Source organism: Notothenia rossii (genome assembly GCF_949606895.1).
Source record: "Notothenia rossii genome assembly, chromosome: 6".
Lineage (NCBI taxonomy): Eukaryota > Metazoa > Chordata > Actinopteri > Perciformes > Nototheniidae > Notothenia > Notothenia rossii.
The window spans coordinates 53,847,797-53,873,162 of NC_136909.1; the positions used below are offsets into that span (position 1 = coordinate 53,847,797).

General features: G+C 41.6%; 1 protein-coding gene across 3 annotated transcripts in view; it reads right to left on the bottom strand.

Moving 5' to 3' along the window:
- The window catches only part of gbf1 (golgi brefeldin A resistant guanine nucleotide exchange factor 1), a 149,134-nt gene that overhangs the window by 21,030 nt on the left and 102,738 nt on the right, over positions 1–25,366 (bottom strand). For all 3 annotated transcript variants that reach the window (XM_079689598.1, XM_079689599.1, XM_079689600.1), the window contains 17 exons: positions 24,609–24,746; positions 24,433–24,521; positions 24,123–24,325; positions 23,844–23,967; positions 21,924–22,049; positions 18,278–18,360; positions 17,923–18,159; positions 16,856–16,949; positions 16,012–16,188; positions 15,297–15,361; positions 14,680–14,803; positions 11,189–11,260; positions 10,957–11,051; positions 9,284–9,437; positions 5,828–6,053; positions 2,327–2,484; positions 649–880 (listed from right to left, as the gene is read on the bottom strand). In XM_079689598.1, coding sequence (XP_079545724.1) covers positions 649–880; positions 2,327–2,484; positions 5,828–6,053; positions 9,284–9,437; positions 10,957–11,051; positions 11,189–11,260; positions 14,680–14,803; positions 15,297–15,361; positions 16,012–16,188; positions 16,856–16,949; positions 17,923–18,159; positions 18,278–18,360; positions 21,924–22,049; positions 23,844–23,967; positions 24,123–24,325; positions 24,433–24,521; positions 24,609–24,746 — 2,397 coding nt within the window. The remainder of the gene's footprint in view (positions 1–648; positions 881–2,326; positions 2,485–5,827; positions 6,054–9,283; positions 9,438–10,956; positions 11,052–11,188; positions 11,261–14,679; positions 14,804–15,296; positions 15,362–16,011; positions 16,189–16,855; positions 16,950–17,922; positions 18,160–18,277; positions 18,361–21,923; positions 22,050–23,843; positions 23,968–24,122; positions 24,326–24,432; positions 24,522–24,608; positions 24,747–25,366) is intronic.

A 25,366-nucleotide genomic window follows, 5' to 3' on the forward strand; every position in this document is an offset into this window, starting at 1 on the left:
TAAACAGGATGTACGAATTTGTACTTGTATTTCAGTCAAATGATTTCTACACACTGATACAACATTTGATTCATAAAACATCCTTTCTCTTAAAGTTATTGGGGTGTGTAAATGCAAGACTGGTGAATTTGTGCAGAAGTACCTGCCATATACTGGATATTTAGGTTAACACTCGGATAAGCCAAATCAAATTATTTCTAAAAGAATATCTAACTTTTCTCTAAATAACTAATACCCATTCAATAAGATGAATTTAAATCACAGCCCTAATAAAAGGAACACTCATGATGGATCAACAGTTTTAGATTGTGTTCTGTTTGCTCTGACACTTCACATACTTAATGGAAAGCCTGCATTACAAGGTGGGGACATGGAGTCTCCGCCTCTGCTGACGGATTGGACCAATATCATTATGAGTCTGTCTCACAAATCCCCCAGCTTCACAGATGTGCAGTACTAAATCACCCTGTAATGAGTGAAGCAAAATGGTGCCTCACATGGAGGACCTATTGAAGCTTCTGCTCACAAGCTGTAACACTATCCAGTTACTATCTATTTGTAATCATCTCTGGGTACTTTTATATCTTTATCCGAGTGCCTTCTTTTAAATAGCTCCCGTGACATTTCAAATGTAGTTCAATGTCTCACCTCCATTGAGACTGGCCTCCACAAACACTCGTATAGCGTGGACACACAGCTCAAAGTTATCAGGGGTGACATGGGCGGCATCACGGACGATGAAGGACAGCGTCTCCATACACTTGATGAGAGACTTGGTGTCATGCTGGCCCAGGTCCTGACCCAGAGTCAGACTGTACTGGTTGACCAGGGGGTTATTGAGCTGAGCTTTAGAGCTCACTGCAGTGTCATCTTTCCCAACCTGAAACACATACAGACCACATAAATATAAATCAACAGCCATAGCTGGACATATGGGCATAATTATTTGTGTGAACATAAAAATAATTTGTGTGTAAATATGTGATTTGTAAATGTAAAACACCATCCACAAATGCATTTAAAAGATTTGCAAACTCACAAATAAATTTGCAAGTGTAAAACAGATCTGCAAATATATCTCCTCAATGCAGGTGTTAAGGGGGTGTTGATGGGAGTGGTGACGATGATGGTGACAGTGAGGAAGCAAGTTAGTTTGTGTTAGTTTATTGGTTCAATACAGTATATATCGAGCACTTTCGTTGATGTTGAAGTACAGGCTATACGCCACTTTCGGATCCCAGGGGGAGCAGCTGGCAGCGAAGCAGCCCAGATAAAACTCTTTCTTCATTGTTTGTTGTGTACTCAGTCAAGCGGGTCAAAGTTACAATTAAAGTAAAATTGTAGTACAATGTAAAGTCCTGTACTCTGCAGGTGCCGGTAAAGAGCAATACAATGACAAAACCTTTCCGAACAACTAGTAGGTAGGTAGGTAGGCAGGCAGACAGGCAGGCAGATAGATAGGTAGATAGGTAGATAGATAGGTAAATAGGTAGATAGATAGGTAGATAGACGGACAGATAGACGGATGGATGTATGTATAGATAGATGGATAGATATATAGATGGATAGATAGATAGAGACATATCTATGCCCATACTGGACACCTGATTTATGAAACAGTCTTTTAATCAATGTATTACGCTTATACAGCATTTGTAAACTTTACTCTAACTACATTTTTTATATGAAGTATCTTGGTTTCTTCTGTTCTAAGGTTACATTGTTACATGTGTGTGTGTGTTCGTGTGTGTGTGTGTGTGTGTGTGTATGAGTGTGAGTATGTGCTTGTGTATGTGTGTGAGTGTGTGTGTGTGTGTGTGTGTATGTGTATGTGTATGTGTGTGTGTGTGTGTGTGTGTGTGTGTGTGTATGTGTGTGTGTGTGTGTGTGTGTGTGTGTGTGTGTGTGTGTGTGTGTGTATGAGTGTGAGTATGTGCTTTTGTATGTGTGTGAGTGTGTGTGTGTGTGTGTGTGTGTGTGTGTGTATGTGTATGTGTGTGTGTGTGTGTGTGTGTGTGTGTGTGTGTGTGTGTATGTGTGTGTGTGTGTGTGTGTGTGTGTGTGTGTGTGTGTGTGTGTGTATGTGTGTGTGTGTGTGTGTCCACCACTACATTCCCATGTCCACATTGCACAAGAATAATCGGGTCCAGAATCGGCCTCTACGCCCACATGAAGACCCACAAGGACCAAGAAGGAGGACAGTCATACTCTCCTACGAGTGACAGCCGATGATGGTGTGTGTGTGTGTGTGTGTGTGTGTGTGTGTGTGTGTGTGTGTGTGTGTGTGTGTGTGTGTGTGTGTGTGTGTGTGTGTGTGTGTGTTTACCAGGAGCCAGCCGCTGCTTGCTACATCCAGGTCTGTGGCAGAGCGAGGGACCCTGGTCTTGCTGTGCTCCGTGTAGACTCCTGAGTCTGAGGTGTAGCCGCGCTCTGAGTCCACTTCGCTGACATGATGAGACGCCAGCTCGCTGTCCGACTGCGCCCCTGCACACACACAGGACAATACATTTGTATTAGAATTTCACTGGGTGAACAAAATAAAAAGGTCTCTTTGTTTAATGGATAATCCACAGCCTTTATGGGTTCACAAACAAAACATGTTGGGACAATCTCTTAAACCCTTAAAGAGCAACTTGCAGGTTTTCTTTTTTACTACATTTATGCTTAAACTTGCCTGAAAATTACAATTAAAAAGGTTAATGCAGGATTTGATATGTTTTACAAGACATAAGGGCAGGAATTCAGAGGAAAAGGAGCCATTTTGAGCTCTGCTACTAAAAACTGCTTTTTTTTTAACTTCATACGTCAAACGCGTCATATTACGTCACATGGGGGAGTTAACTTTCTCGGACTCGTTCTCTGCCCAATCCGCGGTAGTAGTTTGTAGTTGGTTTGAGCGGATATGATTTAGTGAGCTGGTATTTTTTCGGTCATTTTACATTGCATTTCACCATTTGTAATCATGGTGAGCTTGTGTAGGTTGCACAAACTCAAGCCTTTCAGGGCATCGAGTCCACAGTTTCCCTCACGGGAATAGGACCGGAGCTAGCGTTCGTTCCTGGGTGCGTTGTGCATCCACCTCCCTGCAGCACATACCCTCCACAGCTTTATCAAGAAACCATATTACATCTCTCTCCCCCCCTTCGCTGCTCTCTCTTTCTCCCCTCTGGTACACGGCACCGTAAGACGTAGTGTGGAGTTGCATTAGGTAAACCTGTGGTGGCTGTACTGCTCCAGCTGTCTCCTTTGTGTTTGTTTGTTTCCCCCTGTCTGTGTGGGCGTGGTGGCTGTCACTCCTGGCTCCCGGCTCAACCTCCACTCACCTGCTGCAATCAGCTGTGCACCCTCCCCGACTACACACCTGCTTTCCATCAAGCTATTTACAACGGCATATCAACGGAGGCTCCACAACCTTTTTCCGCCAGATCGTCAAGTATCAGCCGTATCTCGCGTCTCCCCTCCGGTACACAGCACCGTAGTGTGGAGTTGCATTAGGTAACGCGAGATACGGCTGATACTTGCGCATTAGTTTCTGTTATGGATCAGTATCAACAGTCCTGCCAGTAACGTTACTATATTATCAATACTACTTTAGTTATAGCCTGATATATGATTGCTAACTTTACAATGTTGTGATGTGACTGACGTTAGCTAACATGCTAACGCCGGTCACTCACCAAGACAGCTGCTCGGTTCTCCACTGGTTCTCCACACACCAAAGCTCCATTTATCTCCGATGGCCGTTATTTTTTCTAATCCTTGGCTGCTCCTGGTCTCTTGGACGCCTAGCAGGCTCATAATTATAATCATATGCATTTGAATATATATTTTCAACCTCTTCTGTGTCAAAACTAGCATTGTGATCCATGTTTATTCATACGTTAGACAGGCCGCTCTCCTCCATGTTTCCCCCATGTTACGTCACACGCGGGAGGTCACGTGCAGAGGCTTTATTATGCGGAAGTGAAAATGTCTTACTAAAACGACGCCAGATGTCACTGTAGTGTATATTTCTGTATATTTTTGGGAAAATCTAGTGTATTCATCATTTTCCTACACATTTATTCACGGGTGTCTCTAACCTGCAAGTTGCTCTTTAAATAGGAAATCAAATATACTTTTTGGGAAAATAAACTGAATGCTGTTTTCTACATTACACTTATATTAGGCTGTTATCACACCAATATTACACATAAATACATCCCCATTGTTACAACCATGTTAAACCCATATTACATGGTTACTACACCCACATTACACTGTTATTACACCAATATTACATCCGTATTACTCCCATGTTATACACATGGAGCTTGTGAAATGACTGTTTCTCCTAGGATACAGAAACCGTTTAAGGGTTGCATCATCTTAATTCATATTTTCAATGTTTTTTTAATCCATTTAAAAACTAAAACAATGAGGTTTAGTATACATATGCTAGTACTAGGGGTGGGCGATATTGAAAAATATAATATCACAATATTTTTCAAGCAGTATCACGATAGACGATATTTATCACAATATTTTTTCATGTTGGTTATTATGGTTATTTTTCAAGTTACTTAACAGTACAACCACCTACAAGCTAACAAAAACAAAAATAAAAAGGAGTAACAGACCAAAATACAATTTCAAGCTGGTTTTAATTCTGCAATGAATCCCTGAATGAACAATTCAACAGGAATTTTGATATGGCTTCCTCAGTGTTCAAGTAGGTAGGCCTAACACCCTACACAACAAATGTTAACACTGGTTTCTTCACCAAGTAAAGTGCACTCTCTTGCTAAATAAATATTCAAGGCACAGTTTCTCAGTATAAAAATGCACTTTCTGTTTTAGGTAGCACTAGCAGTGATGTAACATCAATACGCATGAAAAGGAGAGTAAAACATAACTAAGTAAAACATAAAACATCAATGAGGAAAAGTTAGTGCCAAACAATTAAAATGTAAACTTTAGACTTGAAGTGCAATCAAAGACTTTAACATAACTGAACATCTGTTTCAAAAGGGAAAAACAATATAAATACCTTATTGATAAAATAAAATATAAGCCAACAGAATCAACCAAGACAATAAATGAAGTGCAATACTGTCTGAATCCTGACTAGACAGCTTGGTTTTTACTAACCGTTATCAGTATTTAGTTACTTCGGCATAATTTTGAAACGTGTATTACAATTTAATCACGGTAAAATAGGTTAATTTTGTCGTAGTTGGTTTCCACCACAGTATTTGCATGGATATAAGCCCCGCCCCCTCTCCAGCGTGTCCTGTTTGAATGACAGGAGTAAACACAGCTGACAGCCGCAGTGAAATTCCAGCAGTTAGGGTGAGAAAATTCGCATTGCGTCCTTTGTGAACGCAGCATAACGCAGTTCAGAAACCACTGTTCTGACGCTTTTAAAGCAACTTCGAGATTTTAACAGTATCAGGGGCACGCAGGCCATGGTGGCCGGAGCACGTACAATTATTTTCGGGGCTTCACGGCCGCCGTGAAAATCCTACCCTGGTGCACTATCACGATAGATATGATATCTCTGAAAAGGCATATCGTGGAGACCTAATATCGTCTCAATGATATATATCGTCATATCGCCCACCCCTAGCTAATACTTTGCTTTGATCTTCTTTTAGGGATTAACGGCTGCTTATTGTAAACTCAATCAGTCCGAGGGAAATGTCTGTAGTCCAATAACATTATTAAAAATGATTGGCTTTAAGTTTAAGAAGTATTGATGGTGCCAAAGAATGCGTAATAAAGGTTGTGTTCATCAGTGTAACACGTTTTATTCGATGTTTTTGTTGAGATGTGGAGGGACATATACCTGCGTCGTGGTCGCTGTGGGTGGAGGAGAGCTGGAAGGAGGCGGGAGGTTTGACTCCAGCTCCAATGCACTCCAGCAGGGAGAAGAGTGTGAACCAATCGTTGGTGCAGTGGATGTTGGCTGCGTTAGTCTTCAGTAGCTCATGGAGGCCATAGGCCACCTCCCTGCTGACCCGGGACAGGACGTGAGGCTTCATCATCAGCAGGAGGCGCAGCGAGTGGAGGACCTGCGGGGGTACATGGAGAGACCATCAGGGGGTAATATATGCAATATAATTACTTTAGGTCAAATACAGGATTTCCAATGATTTTTAATAAAGTGCTACTTTGCGGATCACTTCAACAGTAAAGTTCTCTTCCTACTATGGCTGCTTATATTTGATCTGAAGTAGAGGATCATCATGGCTGAAAAACAGCTGCTGCAACAACAATCCCTCACCACTCTGACACAGAGCCTCAATTTGAAATGTTACTGATATTTTATGATTCCAACATCACTGTCAGAAAAGAGGTCACATACTGTACAAACATTTTTAGTCAAATGTCCTCCTCTACATGTTTTCTTTATTATTCAATTTATTTTAAACAGCCACAAACATTGGAAAAATTCTCCTCAGTCAACATTTACTTATGAAATCTATCCAAAAAACGATTTAAACAGGTAAGATGTTTAGAGGATAGTATGGAGTATTTTAAATTAACTTCAAGTCATTGAAATATATTGGATGCTGTGTTCAGAGTTCAAACTGTGTATGTGTACATATACACAGACCAACACACATACAAGACATGCAATGCTGATTGCTCAGTATTAAATCAAGGGGTTTAAATGTAGGTCACCTCCTAGTAAGAGGTCAGGTCAGCATTAAATTACCTTCTTATCAGTACACATGTCACAGAGTCTTTGTTGGACACAATGCAGGACTGCTGATGATATTAGTGTTCAGACAGTGGTCATATTGAAAAGTAGGTTTGACACAAAACATAAACACCTGCAGTCCACCTGTGAACCTTACTGTAGTATACTGTAGGTCATCAGCGCTGACATGATAACATGACTCATCCCTATTGTCAGTGACCACCTGTCACACACAAGCCCGCCTTAACCTGCCATCAGGCCCTGGGGCTGATTTTGTAGGCCCCCTATTTAAACAGCAAATCAAAGTCATTTATAGCCTCGGCAGGCTCTGTGATGGCACTTCTCCACTCTGCTCTACGCGCGCCTGGTCCTCTCCTCCAGATGAGTGACGTATCGGACCTCCCTCATGTATTTGTCCGGTTGCCGTTGGCTCCCCTCCACGTAGCAAGTCCTCGTCGTCCTCTCCATCTCCTCCAACATCCCTCCTGTCTGTTTTTCCTCTCCCGCTACTCCATCGCTATCAGAACCAGACGGCCTACTTGGCTCCGAGGCCCCACGGCCGGCACCGCTACTGCTCGGTACAGAACTCATCTGTCCTTCCTCCTCATCCTGGCCTACAGGTTTAAAATAACCTGTAAACTTCGGCATTTTTTGTAATAGCTGCTTGTCTCGAAACTACTTTTCCCTCAACAATTTCCTTTTTCCGAGCGCCACTCTCAAACTTTTTCTTCTCAAACTTTTTCTCCTAAACAACCTTCATCTGTCACTCAATCACTCGCAATTTGAATACGTCACATGTGAAACATATTCTCATTCTGATTGGCTGTTAAGTAGTGTCCACTGACTGTTACGGAGTCATCATTTTTGAGAAAAATCTCTGGAATCCATCGGTCTGATTAATTAGCGGAGCAAATGATCAAAATACTACGGAGGGAAGATATTTTCGTTTGGATTACTGGTCTGGGGGAAACTCACGAGTGTGTGTGTGTTTATACGTGTGTGTGTTTGTGTATTTTTGCGTTTGTGTGTATTGCGTCCCGGGGAAAATACTCACGAGAAACACCGGCTGTTGTTATGCCTGCTGTGACGTCAAGTTACTCCGTTTTCCGCTTGTAATTATGCCGTTACAAGCTTCAAAGTTGTATTTATCATATGAATTTGCCGAAACAAGTTTAATATTCTGAAAGCCAAGACTTTGTTTATTTGAAACCAGATGAAAACAAACTGTACCGGACCCTGCCGTGTTATCTATGATTACTATACGCCTTACATTCATAATTTCAGCGGAGGGAGGGGAACAGCAGAGTGGCGAGGGACAGCTGTCTTCTTCCCTTTACAAGCTTCAAAAATGTATTTATCGTGTGATTTTGGAAACAAAAGTTTCATATTCTTAAAGCCAAGACTTTCTTTATTTAATTTCTTTTTAAAAACATCCGAAAGAAAAAAAAAAAACTTTCAATTTTAATCTTTCTTTGTTGTTGTATTGGCTCATGATAGGACCCCGATCTCTGTAGGCCCCTGGGCTTCAGCCCAGGTCAGCCCGTGCATTAAGGCGGCCCTGGTCACACATGACTAGATGTCGGATTAGCTCTGGGACCCTGGTGAAAGAGTTTTCAGATCAAGCAGATCCCTGACCCTACATTTTGTGTCCCATTTATATTTGTTGTGCCATGAAAGCATTAAAGAGGAACAGGCTGGCGGATTTATCTTACTGTAAACTGTTATTTTCTCTCTCAAGGTTCAAGGCTTTTATTAGTCATACGTACACAGCTACAGTGTAGTTATGATGATGAACATCTTATGTCACAGGCTCCACCAACAGTGCAACACAATAAAAACTGAAAAACAGAAGAAATAGGGCAAGTAAATACAAATATACTCTAGTGAGTATTTGAGGCGGATGGATGCTTTGGTTTGTCTGTGTACATGGGCTGCATGTGTTACAGTCTTCCATTCCTGAATACTGCTCTATACTCTTTGGCAGCATATTATTCACCAAGCACATCTTTGTGAAACCTCGTTAGAAAGTATGTGTACCCAAGTTGTTTGAAGTTTACCGAATTACATGAATTAAAGATTAACCGCAGTGAATGCTCTTTCAGATTCACAAATATTCAGATCATATTTAAGGGAATATCATTTTCAATTTGCACTGGCAAAACACAACATTTAAAGACATCACCTTGGACTTTTAGGAACTGTGATGGACCATTGTTTTAGATTTTTTAAAGACGGAATGATTCATCTTGACAGTTATACACAGATGAATCAGTAACTAGCATATCATAGATTACAGGCCTTTTGGAAAATAAAAAGCATCTATATAAAAGCCAGCTCCAGATGCAGCATGATTTATGTTTAAAAACAGATTTTAGACAGACGATATCTTTAAGACCTGCTGGTCAAGGACATGAGAAGACACAAATCTGTGGAGCAGCATCAGCTGTTTGGATTTGAGCTGGCCTTTCAGTGTGCTGACCTGAGATGATTATCTTAGCCTGTAACATCACACTAACCCTGCTGCTGCAGTGTGTGGGCCCATGTGTGTGTGGGCCCATGTGTGTCCGTGTGTGTGTGTGTGTGTGTGTGTGTGTGTACCTGAGAGCTAATGTCTTCACGCCGCAACAGGCGGATAGCGAGGCGGAGGAGTCCCACCACGGCCCTCTCCACCAGGAAGCAGCTCTCGTTGGGGTGAACACAGAGATGGCAGAGATGGTCCCGCACTGTCTGCCACACACATGACACACGGTCTCTACACACACACACACACACACACACACACACACACACACACACACACACACACACACACACACACACACACACACACACACACACACACACACACACACACACACACACACACACACACACACACACACACACACACACACACACACACACACACACACACACACACACACACACACACACACACACACACACACACACACACACACACACACACACACACACACACACACACACACACACACACACACACACACAAATAGGACCAAGTCATTGTTTTGCAAGTCCGAGTCAAGTCTCAAGTCAGGATGGGCAAGTTCAAGTCAAGTCCAAGTCCTAAACTTTGACAACACGAGTCATAAACAAGTCATTATGTGCTTTTCACCAAATGTAATGACATCGATCAACAGAATAATACTTAATAATCAAACTGCTCTTTATTAGTCACACCCCTAATCAATTTTCTCTCTGCTGGTAAAGTAACATGTTTTTTTCTATTTTAAGAGGGATCAGTAAGGTAAGGCTACCATGACGATTTGATTCAGAAGGAGTTTAATATACAAGATCCCTGATGTTGAGGTGACCAGAATGTTTATTTCCACTGTGTACAACATGTTATAAGGGACCCACAATCTATCTTTATGCAAGGGATAATGTGCAGCGAGGCGGTCTCTATGGGGAAAAGAACACCTGAATCTACATCCCTCTGCAGGTGGTACTTTAAGTATATTTTGATGCTAATACTTTTGTACTTTTAATTGTAACATTTTGAATGCAGGACTTTTTATTGTAACCGAGTATTCCTACAATCTGGTAGTTTTACTCAAGTACAATATCTGAACTTCTCCCTACTCTGACAATAAATCCTGAGTGGATACCAAAAACCTGCTCTGAAGGTTATTTTCATTTTACAAATCCTGCACTCAGCTTTGCTTCGTCCAGTATCTTTGAAATGCAGCCAGACGCTGCTTCTTTTTTCGGTTTTCGCAAATTTCTTGACTTTTTCCGACGTGTTTGCATTTAAATCTGTCTCCCCGTCGCTCTGTGCAGCTGGCCTGTACCACTACACCTGCTGTGCCCCCCACCCTTCTTTCACATAATGGTATGATCCTAGTGTGTCCTTGCATATGATTGGCCGCATGGTGGCCTAGCTAAATAAAGACCCGCCCCTGCCCGCAAGGATTCTCAGCAAGAGTAGGAGCGGCTGGAGATTCTGCTCTCCCCGACGGGAGTCTGCTCTTCTAGCGGCATCTCGCGATCGGCGTGTTGGAGACCTCTGAATTAAAGTATCAAGTCACCTCAAGTCGGAAGGCTCGAATCCAAGTCAAGTCCCGAGTCATTGGTGTTCAAGTCGAGTCGCAAGTGTTTTGTGATTTTGTCAAGTCGAGTCCAAAGTCATCAAATTGGTGACTCGAGTCTGACTCGAGTTCAAGTCATGTGACTCGAGTCCACACCTCTGCTAATAAGACAACACATGTAACTGAGCTGTTAAGGTGTGGCTGACTGAGTGTCCTTCCTACCGGTTCTCCAGGATGATTCGCAGCAGCATCTCCAAGCAGAAGGCAGCATCCTCTTCATCATAGGTCTCTTCATCTGGGGTGACTGATATCAGAGCCTGAGGGAGGAATGTGGTTTGTCTTTATGACTAAACATTCCTAAGCACCTTGAATAAATACTTCTACCCCATCAGTTATCAATTACAGAGCAAGACATTTATCTAATACATATAGGTTGAAAATAAATATGAATAACCTTCATTAGCTCCTGTAGAGACTCCAGCTGTAGAAATTTGCTCTCTGTGATCAGCTTTTCTGGGTCACATTGCTGGAAAGAAAAAAAAAGAGAAATGTCATATTAATATGGCGAAAGCAACATGAATGAGTGATGTCATGGAACAAATAATGCAGTCATTAAAACAAAGAATATTTAAGGCATTAGCCAGAAGCTTTAAAACTATTCTTAGACAGACTGATGACCACGAGATAAAGAGAGAAGAAAAGGAACTGAAGATGCATTTATCTCACAGTGATCATGCAGCAAGAAACATTGACGTATTAGCACAAAAACATAATAATAACTATCTATGGCAGGGATGGGGAATACGGCCCTCTAGGTAATTTATAAACACAGGCAAAAAAGAAAAAAATTCAAGAAATCTAGTCCGCAAAAAAATTAAACAAGCGAGTGCCTGTTTTTCCTGGCCAAGGTCAGGGTCCTTGAACACAACACGAGCCTAACGTGTCATCACATGGTATATGTCTCGTCTGACAGGGGTGCAGTTCTGAAGGAGAGTACCAGAACGTCGCTTCGGCACTTCCAAAAATTGCAGTACCCATAAGGAGCCGTACACATGCCGCAGTTTTTTTGTGGCTTTGTCTTTAGTTGAAAGCCCAGTGGCGATATGTTCATCTGTCATAGTACTGATCATACAGTCAATAACTTTGTTGTTATTAGTGCGAAGCTGTTTACAGCATTCCACTATAGTTCTTCGAATCTTTAATCCCCTTAAACTTATTATTATTTCAGCCAATACTTTGGCACTCCATAACTTCAGCTTATTTTCAGCTACAGAAACCATTCAAATATTAAACTATTCAACCTTTTCAGCAATCGATGGGACACTTTCAACTTTTTCAAAATATTTCATACTTTTTGAAATATTCAGCTTTTTAAACTCTTTTTTTTAACACTGAAGTCAATGGGAAGAGCCTTCAAATCCACTTTTCCTACACTTTGCGCCAAATGCTTCTCCTTCCACATAATTTCAGCCAGACACTTCATTCCAATTTTCAAAAGATCACAATACCTTCAGCTATACAACTTGTATCAAAGATCTTTGATATATTTTAAACTTTTTGAGATATTGAACTTAGTTTGGAGCTTGGTAGAGAGGCCTTTTTCAGATTTTAACATTAGAGTGGATGGAGCAGCTCGTTAAGTCTAGAGTGCTTTGATCTCAAAACAAAGTGGAGCAGTGCTTGAAATTCTCCCCCAAAAATGTTTTAAACTTGCCCTAATTCCCAAACCCTAAACTCCTCAGACATATATTCTCATGACAAATGTAGGAAAACCTCTCCTAGGTTGGAAAATAAAAAAAGATTAGGAATTGTTCTTTTTTAAAATGCCTCTTGAGGGCATGAAGAGACAAAAAGTCCAGTTGGCTTCCAGTTGATTCCCATGTTAAAAACATCCGGATATTTCTTCAGAACAGAGTGAAGTGCACTTTAGACAAACTGCTCTCCTCTTCACATTTACCACACAAAACCCCCAAAAACAACATATATCAGTGCATTGGGGTTCCCTGATACTCACGGTCTGGTCATTTTTTGATAGGAGCCATAGTTTTTGAACAGGTGGCAAAATTGTCAGATATAATCCTCAATGCATTCTTATGGGACTCAGTGTTGCAGTTGGTTGTCATGGTGTTGCTGGGCAGAGTGGAGCCACACACACACACACACACACACACACACACACACACACACACACACACACACACACACACACACACACACACACACACACACACACACACACACACACACACACACACACACACACACACACACACACACACACACACACACACACACACACACACACCTGTGATGCAGCCATCAACACATCTAAGCGTATTATGGGATGTCATCAAATGCTGTTGGCATGGCGACAGATCATTCACCATCCAGTTAGTTCAACATTTTGCAGTTCAAATATTCTTCTGCTTTCCCAAGCCTTTTTACTTTCTTTTCTCATCTTAATACAAATTCATTCACTATTACTTACCTCTGATATTGAACTCCTTTAGCCTATCTTAAGCTGCAGAAACCATTAAACTATTACATTATTCGGCTATTTCAGGACATCAAGCTATACATGTTGTTGTTTATACCTTTTTTTAAACCTTTTCTTTTAAATATTAAACTTTTTCTGCATTTTTTAAGCTAAAAGCAGCTACCATTCAGCCAATTCAATATTCAGCTTTTTCTGCATTTCCAGCTAAATTCAGCCATAAATGTTCACAGTTTACAGCATTCACACGCATTTTCTACAGGAAATGCATTTTCTAGTTAGCATCTGTTTAGCTAGCTATGCTAACGAATATAAGAAGCTTTTTCTCCAACCAGTGAGGTAAAGGCACATCTTTATATGATCATTATAGTTATAAAAAAACAAGAGAATAAAGTAAAAAAAGGTATAAAATACTATATGACAGTAAATAAAAGTTGTTATTAATAAACAAGAATACAGTTTGAAACGGGAGTGATTTGTAAAATATCCATAAAGAAAAATAAACCTGCTTAAAGTTCTGTTTCATATGGATGTTGAGAGATCTATCCATAGATCTCCTAATGTTGCTCTCAAAGTGCACCAGATTGATGCTTTTAACTTCAACATTAAAAAAAAAAATCTTCCCGGGGGAGCATCCCCCTGGAGGAGGTGATGACCGCCCTAGAGGAGGTTAGGTCCCCTCCCCACTTAAATCACGTCCATATGGATAGGAAACTAAATACATTTGCACATATCTTGTGTCCATATACTTTCTGTTTTGGTGGTCATGCCACACCGTGCACGTGAATACATGCACGAGTCATGGTAAGATATCTGGATTAAGAGGTTGCTTTTTCTTTGGACAGCATGAATAAAAGGCCAAATGAATGGGCTGTGATTTTAGTATTTTTAAGCAGAGGTCAATAATTTATACGGCCCTCGGAGGAAAAAGGTTCCCCACCCCTGATCTATGGCATTAAAATCCATCATTTATTTGTATTTCTTTGCCTTGGTATAACACATTACGGTGGTCCTTAAAATTGAAACTCGGAAAGTCTAAGCTCTAACCCCCAGAATTCATTGTATTAGTCAAAAAAATTCTCCTGGTGAGTTTAGCCTCAGTTGCAGCACCTTGCTGCTGGTGTGGCAGCCCAAGTCCATGAGGGAGGGGGTCCATGTTGTCAGATTGAGGAAAACATTCACCAGGAGCGTTTTCTTGACTAATAGAATGAATTCTGGGGGTTGGAGCTTAGACTTTCCGACTTTCAATTTTAAGGACCACCCTACGTGAGGCTAAACTTCAAGGTTGATGAGGGAGGGGTAAATGTTGTTGGAATTTGAATACAATTCACCAGGAGAGTTTTCTTTACTATCCAAACAAATTCCAGAGGTTGGAGCTTAAAATAAATGAATTTGAAAATGTACATGGCACTAAGGACTACCCTAATAACACATGTTGTACTGCACAGCACCTTGATGCAGAGCAGGGCGGCCTGCTTGGCCTCCTGGTTCTCCGTGGACGGCCCTCTAGGTCCTGACTGCTCGGCTCCACTCAGAGTCAACCAGTTGACAAAACTCAGCACCGCCGACTCACCACTGAAAACAGATCACACTTTTAGGTTTACACTTTTGCCGCTAGTCCAGAATATATTATGGAATACATTGTTCCTTATTATAAAAAGCTGGTCTCTGTTTCTAGGAATCAAAGAGTACAAAATGAAAACATTTCAAAGGCTGGATCGCTCCAGCCTTTGAAATGTAAAGAAAAACATAACTTTAGTTACAGCTCTGGAAAAAATGAATAGACCACTGCAGCATTATCAGTTTCTCTGTTTTCACTGTTTATAGGTATGTGTTTGAGTACAATAAAAAAAATTGCATTTTATTCTATAAACTACTGACAACATTTCTCTGTGTTGGAATTCAACGAACACTCGAATGGAATGGCTGCCATACATGTAAAGATTGAGATTTAAGAACAATTTGTTCTTAATGTCTTAATTTTACAAGAGCAGTATACCTTGAAAAATATCATACTATGATAGCATGAAAACATATTCTTATGAGCTTGGGTGAGATATGTCCATACCGATTTGAAGGCGTTTCTTCTCTTTGAAGAGAGATTTTCCCATTGGGCTCCACAAAATCCTCCACCTGAGGCAAGAAGCACAGTGTTGAGCAGTGACCAGTAGATGGCAGCAGAACATTTAGGACAGGGGCGTCCAAACTCTTTTCACTGACATACAGAAGAACATACAAGGGCGGGGCCCCTCACTAGAGGTGAGGTAAATTGCCTCATAAGTGAAGTTATAAGTTAGCTAAGTCAAAATTTGCTAACTAAATAATTCCTGATACTTGAATATGCTATAAGAAAACAAACATCCTATAACAGCTCTCCAGAGGGTTTCATTCATTTTGTTACAAAAAGGTTTGGCAGCTCATCCCTTAAACCAGAAGCCTCACATTACTTATAATAAGTGGAAATATGAAGATAATATTTAATTGACAATCAATTGACTGTATTTGAAAAGTGGGCTTACTAAAACATGAATACTACTATGTTATATATGTTCACAATATAAGACAAGCACAAGTTTCAGGTGTGTGACATATTCCATTATACTTTAAGAATGAGCTGAGGGCCATTTCAAAATGGTCAACGGGCCACAGTTTCCCCCCTGGGCCGTAGTTTGGAACCCCTGATGTAGGGTGTTTCTTCACACCCCAGCACACTGTACTGTGTGTGCAGTGTTACCACACAGCAGCTCAGTCACTGACAGAGGGAAACAGTGTTTAGTCCTGACCTCCACCATGGCTTTGGGCAGCAGCTCGGCTCTGAACAGCTGGAGCATGGAGTCCATGATGTTCTTCCAGCCCTCCCTCAGGATGTTGCCGTGCCGATGGGCGAGGTCAAACACCGTCTTGGCTGCCGTCTGGGCCTTGTTGTTACTGCCGAACACTGTGGGGAGGTTCTCCACAGACTGCACAGGGAGAGGACACAGTCCTCAGTCAACAGACGTGCTCATACAGACACTGCATCTGCTCATCCTGCCCAAATGATTCTTGCTTCCATGTAGGACATCCAACAGCTTATTGTTGTGCATTGCTATTATATAGATATTCATACATTAAGATGTGGATTTATGGATATGTGTTGTTTTCTTTTTCTTTTGATGTTGTTGTGTCGTTGTTTCCAGAGGATATGTGACAATGTTTTGCTCCACTCAGCTAGGGATTGGCTTTAGGAATAAAACATTTATAAAATGTTATTTAAACATGCTTTTTATATATAAAATACTTCTATAATAGTCTATTTTTGAGCTGACATTAAATATGTGCAGCACTGATGAATAACAAAAAAAGTAATTAAATTAAAAGACAACAAGTTATCAATATCAGATTTTCAGAGATAGGAGCAAAGCAATTCATGATCAGAAACTCTGGCAGCGAACAATTCTTACCAATGTCTTGATGTAGTTCAGGACAGGTTCTTAACTTGTACTTTATGTGAACAATATACTTTTGACTGCACTTTGTTGACATGTGAATAATGTCAGCTTTAAGTGCAAACTGAAGTGTTGTGTCCACACCCTGCAGTGCTGAAACAGTGGAGCACGTTAGCAGCACAGGATTCTGGGAGAGGCTCACCTCACTGATCAGGGTGGTGAACTTGCAGAGGGAGATGATCAAATTGTCGAAAACATCACTGAAGCCATAGTGAGCCGCTATCATTGCACATTTCCTGCAAGGACAGAAACACAGGATTACAGCATAAAACCCACCTAAAAACCATCCAGAACACATGGCAATCTGAGGGCGACAGCGATTGGTCTACTGTGGTATATGAGTAGATACCTTTCATTCCAGTTCGCACAACATAAATCTGAGAGGCTCCCTCCTCAGAGCACCAGTAAGCAGGGAGATTCTTCCAGTGACTCGAACCCTCACGGAAGTGCTCAACTGTTAAACCAGCCTTTGTGGAAAGACACGTATGCATGTTTAAAAACTGCATACGTGTCTTTTTCGTGTCGATTTCATTAGATACTTGAGTATTAATGTAAGACGACTTGTGACAGTAGGAGGCGGGGATGTAATTGCTCTACCTCCTGATCAACAGCGGCCCAAATATAAAAATTCTGTGTGTGAGAGTCATTCAGGCGTATAATTATGTATGGTAAATATTGATGTTGACAAGATAGTTGTATATTCTTTGAATTTAATTTAAATGAATGTAATAATCATGATTTATAATAATAATGTTTTGGTATTGTTTTGTATGCATCCACGTTTCATGGACTGTGCAAAGTTTTATTTGTATAACTGTTTACAACCTACTTTTTTTGCCGTAAAGCAGACTCAGTGCGTGGGGCCAAGAGTTTAAAAAGCTGTTGTGCCAGTGAGACAATGGATATCTGCAAACGTGGAACGAAAAAGTCCGCTTTCGACCCTTGATAGGGTGATAGTACTTGTGTTTATTTGACTGTATCCAGTTTAAACGCGTCATTAAGTATGTATTTGGAATCTGTTTTATTTACATGAATAAACCCCAGAGACTTGTGAGTACATTGGGTCTTCATTCAAGGTATTTGGACGCTTTCAAATGTGAATCAGAGCTTGAATTCCTGTGGCCTTAGAACAATGTGCTTTTGATAAACGGCCAGAACACAGTTTTCCCTGTCCCGTCACATAGCTGCTGGCTCTGTAAAGTAGCATACCTGAAGCCAGTGATGGCCTTCTGGATGATGTTCTCGTCCAGGCTCTTGTCGAAGACGTAGGAGAGGGCAGCGATGGTAGGACCCCAGGTCATGGTAAACAAGTCATGGTCGTAGCTGCCAGCAGGGAGGTGGAGGAAAATACCCTCAGGTGTGGCGCCTCGGTGTAGCAACACACTCCATACATAGTTATCCTTCACTAACCCCGACTGCTCATCAGGCATCACAATCTCCTCATTCCTACGGAGGAAAAACACCTCAGCTGTTATCTCCAATGCAGAATGATAAAGGCTCTTACAAAAAAGCCTATGTTTTATATATAATATAAAAACATTTATAGGGTTGTGTGTCAGCTTACTTGATAGCATTGTAGATATCCTCCAACATGTCCTGGTCAAAGTCTTTGTTTCCATTAACTCCCTTCAGATTTTTCCTAAATTGCTGTAAAACAGAATATGAGTTCAGAATATGAGTTGGAATATTCATCCTTTATTCAGAAGCTTTATTCAAATAACTTCCATTCTTCTGGGGGGAAAATACGCTGTCATCTATCCACCATCATTGTGTCAGTCAATGCATCTCAACACAGGAGCTTAGCTCAGACAGCCTCTGGCATTCAGGGCTTCGTTAACGGAGCATCCAGCAACCGACAATTAAAAGGGCTTCATGTGGAAACGCACTGGCCATGTGTTACTTAATATGCTTTAGTTGCAGTGTTGGGAAAACAGGGATTAAAGCCCAGAGCCTCCTGTAAATAAACACCAGCACCCTGCGATGACTGACGGCCTCAAGGCTGGGGGTTCTGCCCCCATCAGACGGTCTGTCCTCCCGGCTGCTAAAAAGAGGAGCATCTGAACTGCAGCTTCTCTGCAGGGACATGCAGGAAAATAAACATCGGCAGAGAGGCCACCGAGGATCACTCTGTTATCTACTTCTATCTGCAATACTCATGTGAGGGACTGGCACACAGTCAGTCAGTATCAGAGAGACGATTTCAGAGCAGCCAATGTTAACCAAACCCATAACACACAGGCTGCAAAACAAAGCAGCATTCTGTATTTATTAGACACTATGAAGATCATCACACTGACCTTTTACCTGCACCTCACTTAACACATGTCATCTCGCTGTCAGATCCTTGGAAATAGGATCTGATTTACACAGTGAGGCTAAGCATAGTTTTCCCATTCAAAAATAACCCCACTGCCAACACATGCTGTGTTGAATGCTACACATTGCAAGCTGCTAAGTCACCAAAGTGCCAGGCGCCACTTTTACTGGCCATCTACAAACTATTGTGTGGAAGTCTCTGCCTGGTGTCTGAGCCTGGAGGTCAACCAGCCTTCATCAAACCACACAGACCTTTGAGAATGTGTCGGGATCATGAAAAACATACAGCAGCTGAATGATGCGCTAGGACTGCACACAAGACAGATCATTTCTACAGTGTGTGTCTATAATAGAGAGTGACCCAGAGAGAAAGTAAGTACTTGCTATTGTTTGCCAGTGAGAGTGGCCCACCCACTAACTGCTCACAGGCTAGCCCAGAGACTCTGTTTAATTTTCAGCCGCTGTCAATCACAGACAGAGAAAACAGAGAAAGAGACGACAGAAGAAGGGAGAGGCAGAGACCCCCCCCCCCCTGCCTCCCAGTCTGGTCAGGATGAGTCCTCTTCTCAGACGGACCACCTCTGCCTACAGCTGTTGGTATATAATATATATATATAATAGTACATTCCCACACTGTAGGGATGAGTAAAGGAATTCGGATTCCTTAAATACATCTAGAAACTAAAATGTGTTAAACACAAAAGTACATTATTTTCCAGTTTTCTCCCTATTTCACAAAGGCTATATTTCTCATTACTTAGCAGAATAAAGCAGGTTGATAGTGACTTTTCACTACTAACACATCCCAATCTTTTAGTGACTACATTCTGGTTTGTGTAGGATAAAGGCAATTGGATATGTTCCACTTTTGTCGGCTAAATGTCGGCAGATGGAAATATTAAAGGATGAATTACCCAAGTCTCCCACAGAAACATTTTTAACAGCGGAAACTTGAGAAAAGCAGAAACCTGGTTTTGCAGTAAGCCCCTCTGAAGTTGGCCCACAACAATAGAACAAAATAATGGTGGAGAACATAATTTGCTTCAAGAAACGAAACCCCCAGGAAGTTTGCTGAGGCAAAATGCATAATGGCCAAAAGGCAGTACTACACCTTCCGTGTCAGTCCGTGACATCACTGGGTCCAAAAATGCTTTTTACCATTGATTTATATTTGGAAAGATACGTCTGTAAATCAGCGGATACTTCTTTTTTAAACCTAAATTAACTATCCAGCACAAACACTTTTATAGTTCTTATTTGAATCATTACGGTCTAACAGTTGTAAAATGCTCTAAAAGCCGAAATCAGAATTATTGTCTCTCCCCACTCATTCTACTGGGCCGAGACCGGGTGATTGGAGGCTTAATGGAAAACTCAAATGCGCGTGGTCTGTGAGCTACATATGGTACTTCTGCTCTAGACAGCCAGGCATGATGGGTAATTTGTGATATTTTGAGCGTAATGTCATGTCAGTCACACAGGGGGTCCCCCAGGGCTCAGTCCTCGGCCCCCTCCTCTTCATCTGCTATCTTTTCCCCCTTGGTCACATTATTCGCAACCTCAACCTTGATTTCCACTGTTACGCCGATGACACCCAGATCTACATCACCACCAAATCCCCTCACAACCCTCCCCTCACCCATATCGAAACCTGCATCTCTTCAATAAAAACATGGCTGACTCACAATTTCCTTAAACTCAACAGTGATAAAACAGAGCTACTCATCATAGGCACCAGATCAACCCTCAATAAAACAGGACCCATTTCACTCACCATTGAGAATTCGACCATCACCCCCTCCCCCCTGGCACGCAATCTTGGCGTTATCCTGGACCCCACCCTCTCCTTTGACCCCCATGTCAGCTCAATCATCAAGATCTCCTACTTCCACCTCCGCCGCATTGCCAAAATCAAACACTACCTCCCCCCCCGTGCTGCTGAATCCCTCATCCATGCCTTCATCACCTCCCGCCTCGACTATTGCAACGCCCTCCTCACTGGCATCTCCTCCCATTCCCTCCATAGACTCCAAATGGTACAAAACTCTGCTGCCCGCCTCCTCACCCACACCCGGACCCGTGAACACATCACTCCCGTTCTCCGCTCTCTTCACTGGCTCCCCATCAAACAACGCATCATCTTCAAAACACTCCTCCTCACCTATAAAGCCCTTCACCACCTAGCCCCCCCCTACCTCTCTGACCTCCTCATCCCCTACAACCCCCCCCGAGCCCTCCGATCCTCCTCCACTCTCTCCCTCACAGTACCACCATCAAGACTCAAAACATTTGGCAACAGAGCATTCTCCAGATCAGCACCCCGCCTCTGGAACTCCCTCCCCCAATCTGTCCGCCACTCTCCCACACTGTCTACCTTCAAAACCCAGCTGAAAACATACCTCTTCTCCCAAGCCTTCAACTTACCCTACCCCCCAACCCACTGACTTCACTCACACCCCACGCTGTATCTCTTATTCACCCCACGCTGCATCTCTTATTCATACATTCATCAACTTTTTCTTTCCTCTTTTCCATTATGTTGTCTTTTGCTCGTTGTCCTATGCTTGCTCCCCCCCTGTGTTGTCCTTTGCCTGTTCATGTAATGTTCATGTTCAATTTTCTTGTCCAATATGTTGTCTTCTGCCTGTTCACCCCCTTTCTGTACTTTTAATTTTATTTTTTTTTGTAAGCGACTTTGGGTTATTGAAAAGCGCTATATAAATAAAAGTTATTATTATTATTATTATGTTTACTGTCGACACAACCAACAAACCTAGGTGTTTATATTTCCATTTACACAACTAGTGTGTGTGTGTGTGTGTGTGTGTGTGTGTGTGTGTGTGTGTATGTGTGTGTGTGTGTGTGTGTGTGTGTGTGTGTGTGTGACCACTCACCTCTATGGTCATGGGGATGTTCTGCTTGCGGACGTTGTGGTTGTGCTGGTCAGTGTTCAGCATGATGACAGCGTAGGCCAAGGCGAAGCCCGCATCGTTGGTCATGAAAGGAGAGCCGTTCACTTTCTACACACACACACACACACACACACACACACACACACACACACACACACACACACACACACACACACACACACACACACACACACACACACACACACACACACACACACACACACACACACACACACACACACACACACACACACACACACACACACACACACACACACACACACACACCATGTGAGGCTATGAAAGACTCACCTTGCACTTCCTGCTGATATAACAGTGAACTCAGAGTGGAAAAGTCATTTACACAGTCACTGTCTACAATTACTCAGCAACTCTTTCAAGGCCACTATCTGAGTGTATGTGTGCGGCCTAAGAAAAGGACATTACTACGCATAGTTTCCAGCACACATGGCTCCTTCTGCTATTTTCAGAAGTCAAATGTTCCCCCTTGGGGGTGTGTCCATCACTGTGTGTCTGTGTTAAAACTTATGTCATCCTACTACTATAACCCGGAGAGACCATCACGTGACAGTGTTTGATTTAAACTTTCACCACCTTTACAACAGCAGGAATGATCTGATGAAGGAAACGTCCATTTGTAGCTGGTGTGAGTTTGTGTCATAAAGGCACCAGCCTAAAGTATTTACTGTAATGAATCAGAAAAATGATTGTGTTAGAAGATATGGGAAATTTAGCAGGTGGGACCAATCATTGTTTTACAAATCACAAAGTAGAAAGGAGCTGGGAAAAGAACATAATGCTACAGGCTAAATATCATGTATTTACGAAGCCTCAAAAGTCAGTTGGAAGCTGGGCTGATGATGAGTTCTCTTATGTGATATATTGTCAGAAAAAGGACGAGATAGTTGTCCGCACTTGTCATTCTAAGTCAAAAGTTCAAGTGAAGTCACGAGTCTCTGTTGTTCAGGGGCCTCACTTATAAAGGGATATACGCTCCAAAAATTGCGTACGCCAGTTTCTATGCAATGCTTGCGATTTATAAAATACTAACTTGACGGGAAAACGTGCAGTCCTCCACGCAAACTCTAACCCATGTGTACGCACTAAGCACAAAAACGGGAGAGACGAGAAACAGCGACGCCGTTGGCAGAAGGAAGAATGGAGAGAAATATGTGGAAATAATACCATAAATAAAATGTTATCTCTCATTTATCATATATGAAGAATTCATTTTCACAAATTGATTAAAGCCAATCTTAAAAGGATTTAACAAACGCCTGTTTGAGACTCCTCAGTGCACACAAAAACATAACTGAGAAATAAATAAATACGGATATGTTATTTAAAACCACCTCGAATATGTTGTTGTGTTAATGTTATGAAATGTTTTCTCATAAATGATGCGGTAAGCAGGAGGACAGAATTACTTCTAAACTTTTCTGTACCTATTTTTTGGATTTCTACTACGTAAGCAACCTTCCCACGTGAATCCTATGCACGGCGTTATACATGAGGCCCCTGGTCACTGAGGAGTTGAAAGTCTTTTTTTGAGTCTTGAGTCCACATTTATGAGTGTGTATGTCAAAATTCATCTAATTCCATTCAACAACAAAAAAATCATCAGTTCAAGCTCAGTGTTAGATTAGCTCCTATTTTGTCATCATTCATGTTCTGATTATGCTGCTGTCACTCAAGATGAAAGTGTAGTGGCTTTTTAAAGTCTGACTTTTAGAAGAACAACAGTCAGGTCATCAGATCTGGTATGATGTGCTCCTAACCCAATTCTTTGTTAATCTGAAGATCAAATTGCTGCTGATACATTGTAAAAAGTACCTATCCAGACATTTTATTTTTTTCTTCAATTGAGCAAAAATGCCTCACATGCCAGTTGTCTGTAAAGGTTTCGAGGAGTCTCTGGATGACAGGAGCCTCTCCTGGGAGTCTGAAGGCCTCCAGGTAGAGCCGCAGGGCCTCATCGATACGGAGCCCCTGGAAGCCGAATGTGCTGCAAAAAGGACTTTATTAGAACTTCAAATATTTTACCACTTTAAGCATTATTTACTATTGACATCAAACATAGCGATGTCTCATGGGAACTAAAACATCGACACCCTATCAACCCTCGAACAAATGGCAGTCATGCTCTGAAATGTCCCCTACTTTACAAAGCTGTCCAGGAGCTCCATGTGCTTGCGATCGCTGACAAACTCGCCGATCATCTTTTTGTCCAGTCGAGGGTTTTCTCGGAGCCACTGGGCCACCTGGTTGTTGTCTATGGGGTTACTGAGAAGACCTTTCTCCTGGAGGAACTGGATCCCTTTCTTGGGCTTCTGGTTGAACTGCTCTGTGCCTGTGATCAGTAGCTGGGAACAGGACAGACAACAGCAGTTTGAAGGTATTACAGTGGCTTTTATAATTAGTTATGTATATTTATTGCTTATATAAATCTAGATTAATCAACAATACTGACCTTTTTCTTTGTTCTAATGTCCATCAACTCTTGGGAATCAGGTAAACATGAAGAGAAGCGTTGAGGCTTTTTCGAGGCACTCTTCTCAGCTGGAGAAAAACATTAAAACTTCCTAAGCCTCCATCCCAATGCTTATGGAAACTTAAAAGTGAATGTGTATAAGATCAAGTTCTCACCAGGGTCATTGTCCCCTTGGTCCTCTCGGCCCAGTCTCATCTTCTCTGCCATCAGATGTCCACTGGTTGGTGGACACACCGGGGCGTCCTCAGCCTGTGGAAGACTCAGACCGTTGGTACTGCCCTGTCTGTTCAAATCTGAGGACCAAAAGGAGAATGAGTTTTGTCAAAAAGAAAATATATAATACATGTCAAGGCCCAACTGGCATTTTTTTAAATGAAGCTACTGATATATCAGGTTCTTTATTCTATTTTTTATCTTTACACATTACATGATGGCCTCAAGAAAAAAAAAAGCTATTCAATCAAATCAAAGTTTATTTATATAGCCCGATATCATAAAATACATTTGTCTCAGTAGGATTTATAGATTAACAAACGTAGAAAATAATAAATGATAGAATGTGAAATACAAATAAACTAGATACAAATAAAATGAGATGAAAACAACAACAAAAAGACAATAAAATAAAATACCATAAAATGTAGGTCTCACGAGGACAAACTAATCTTACACTAGCATTAACTGTATGCTTCTTCTTTTTTTAAAGCAAGGTCTTCAGCACACTCTTAAAGGGGAGCAATCATGCAAAATGCGCTTTTTGATGTCTTTTATGCATAAATATGTGTCCCCGTTGTGTCAGGGAACTCACGCAGCGTCAGAAAATAAAACCCTCTCTTTTTTCGTCCGTACCCAAATCTCTAAAAACAGGGCTACAACGGAGCTGATCCAGATTTGCGTCCAATATGACGTAATA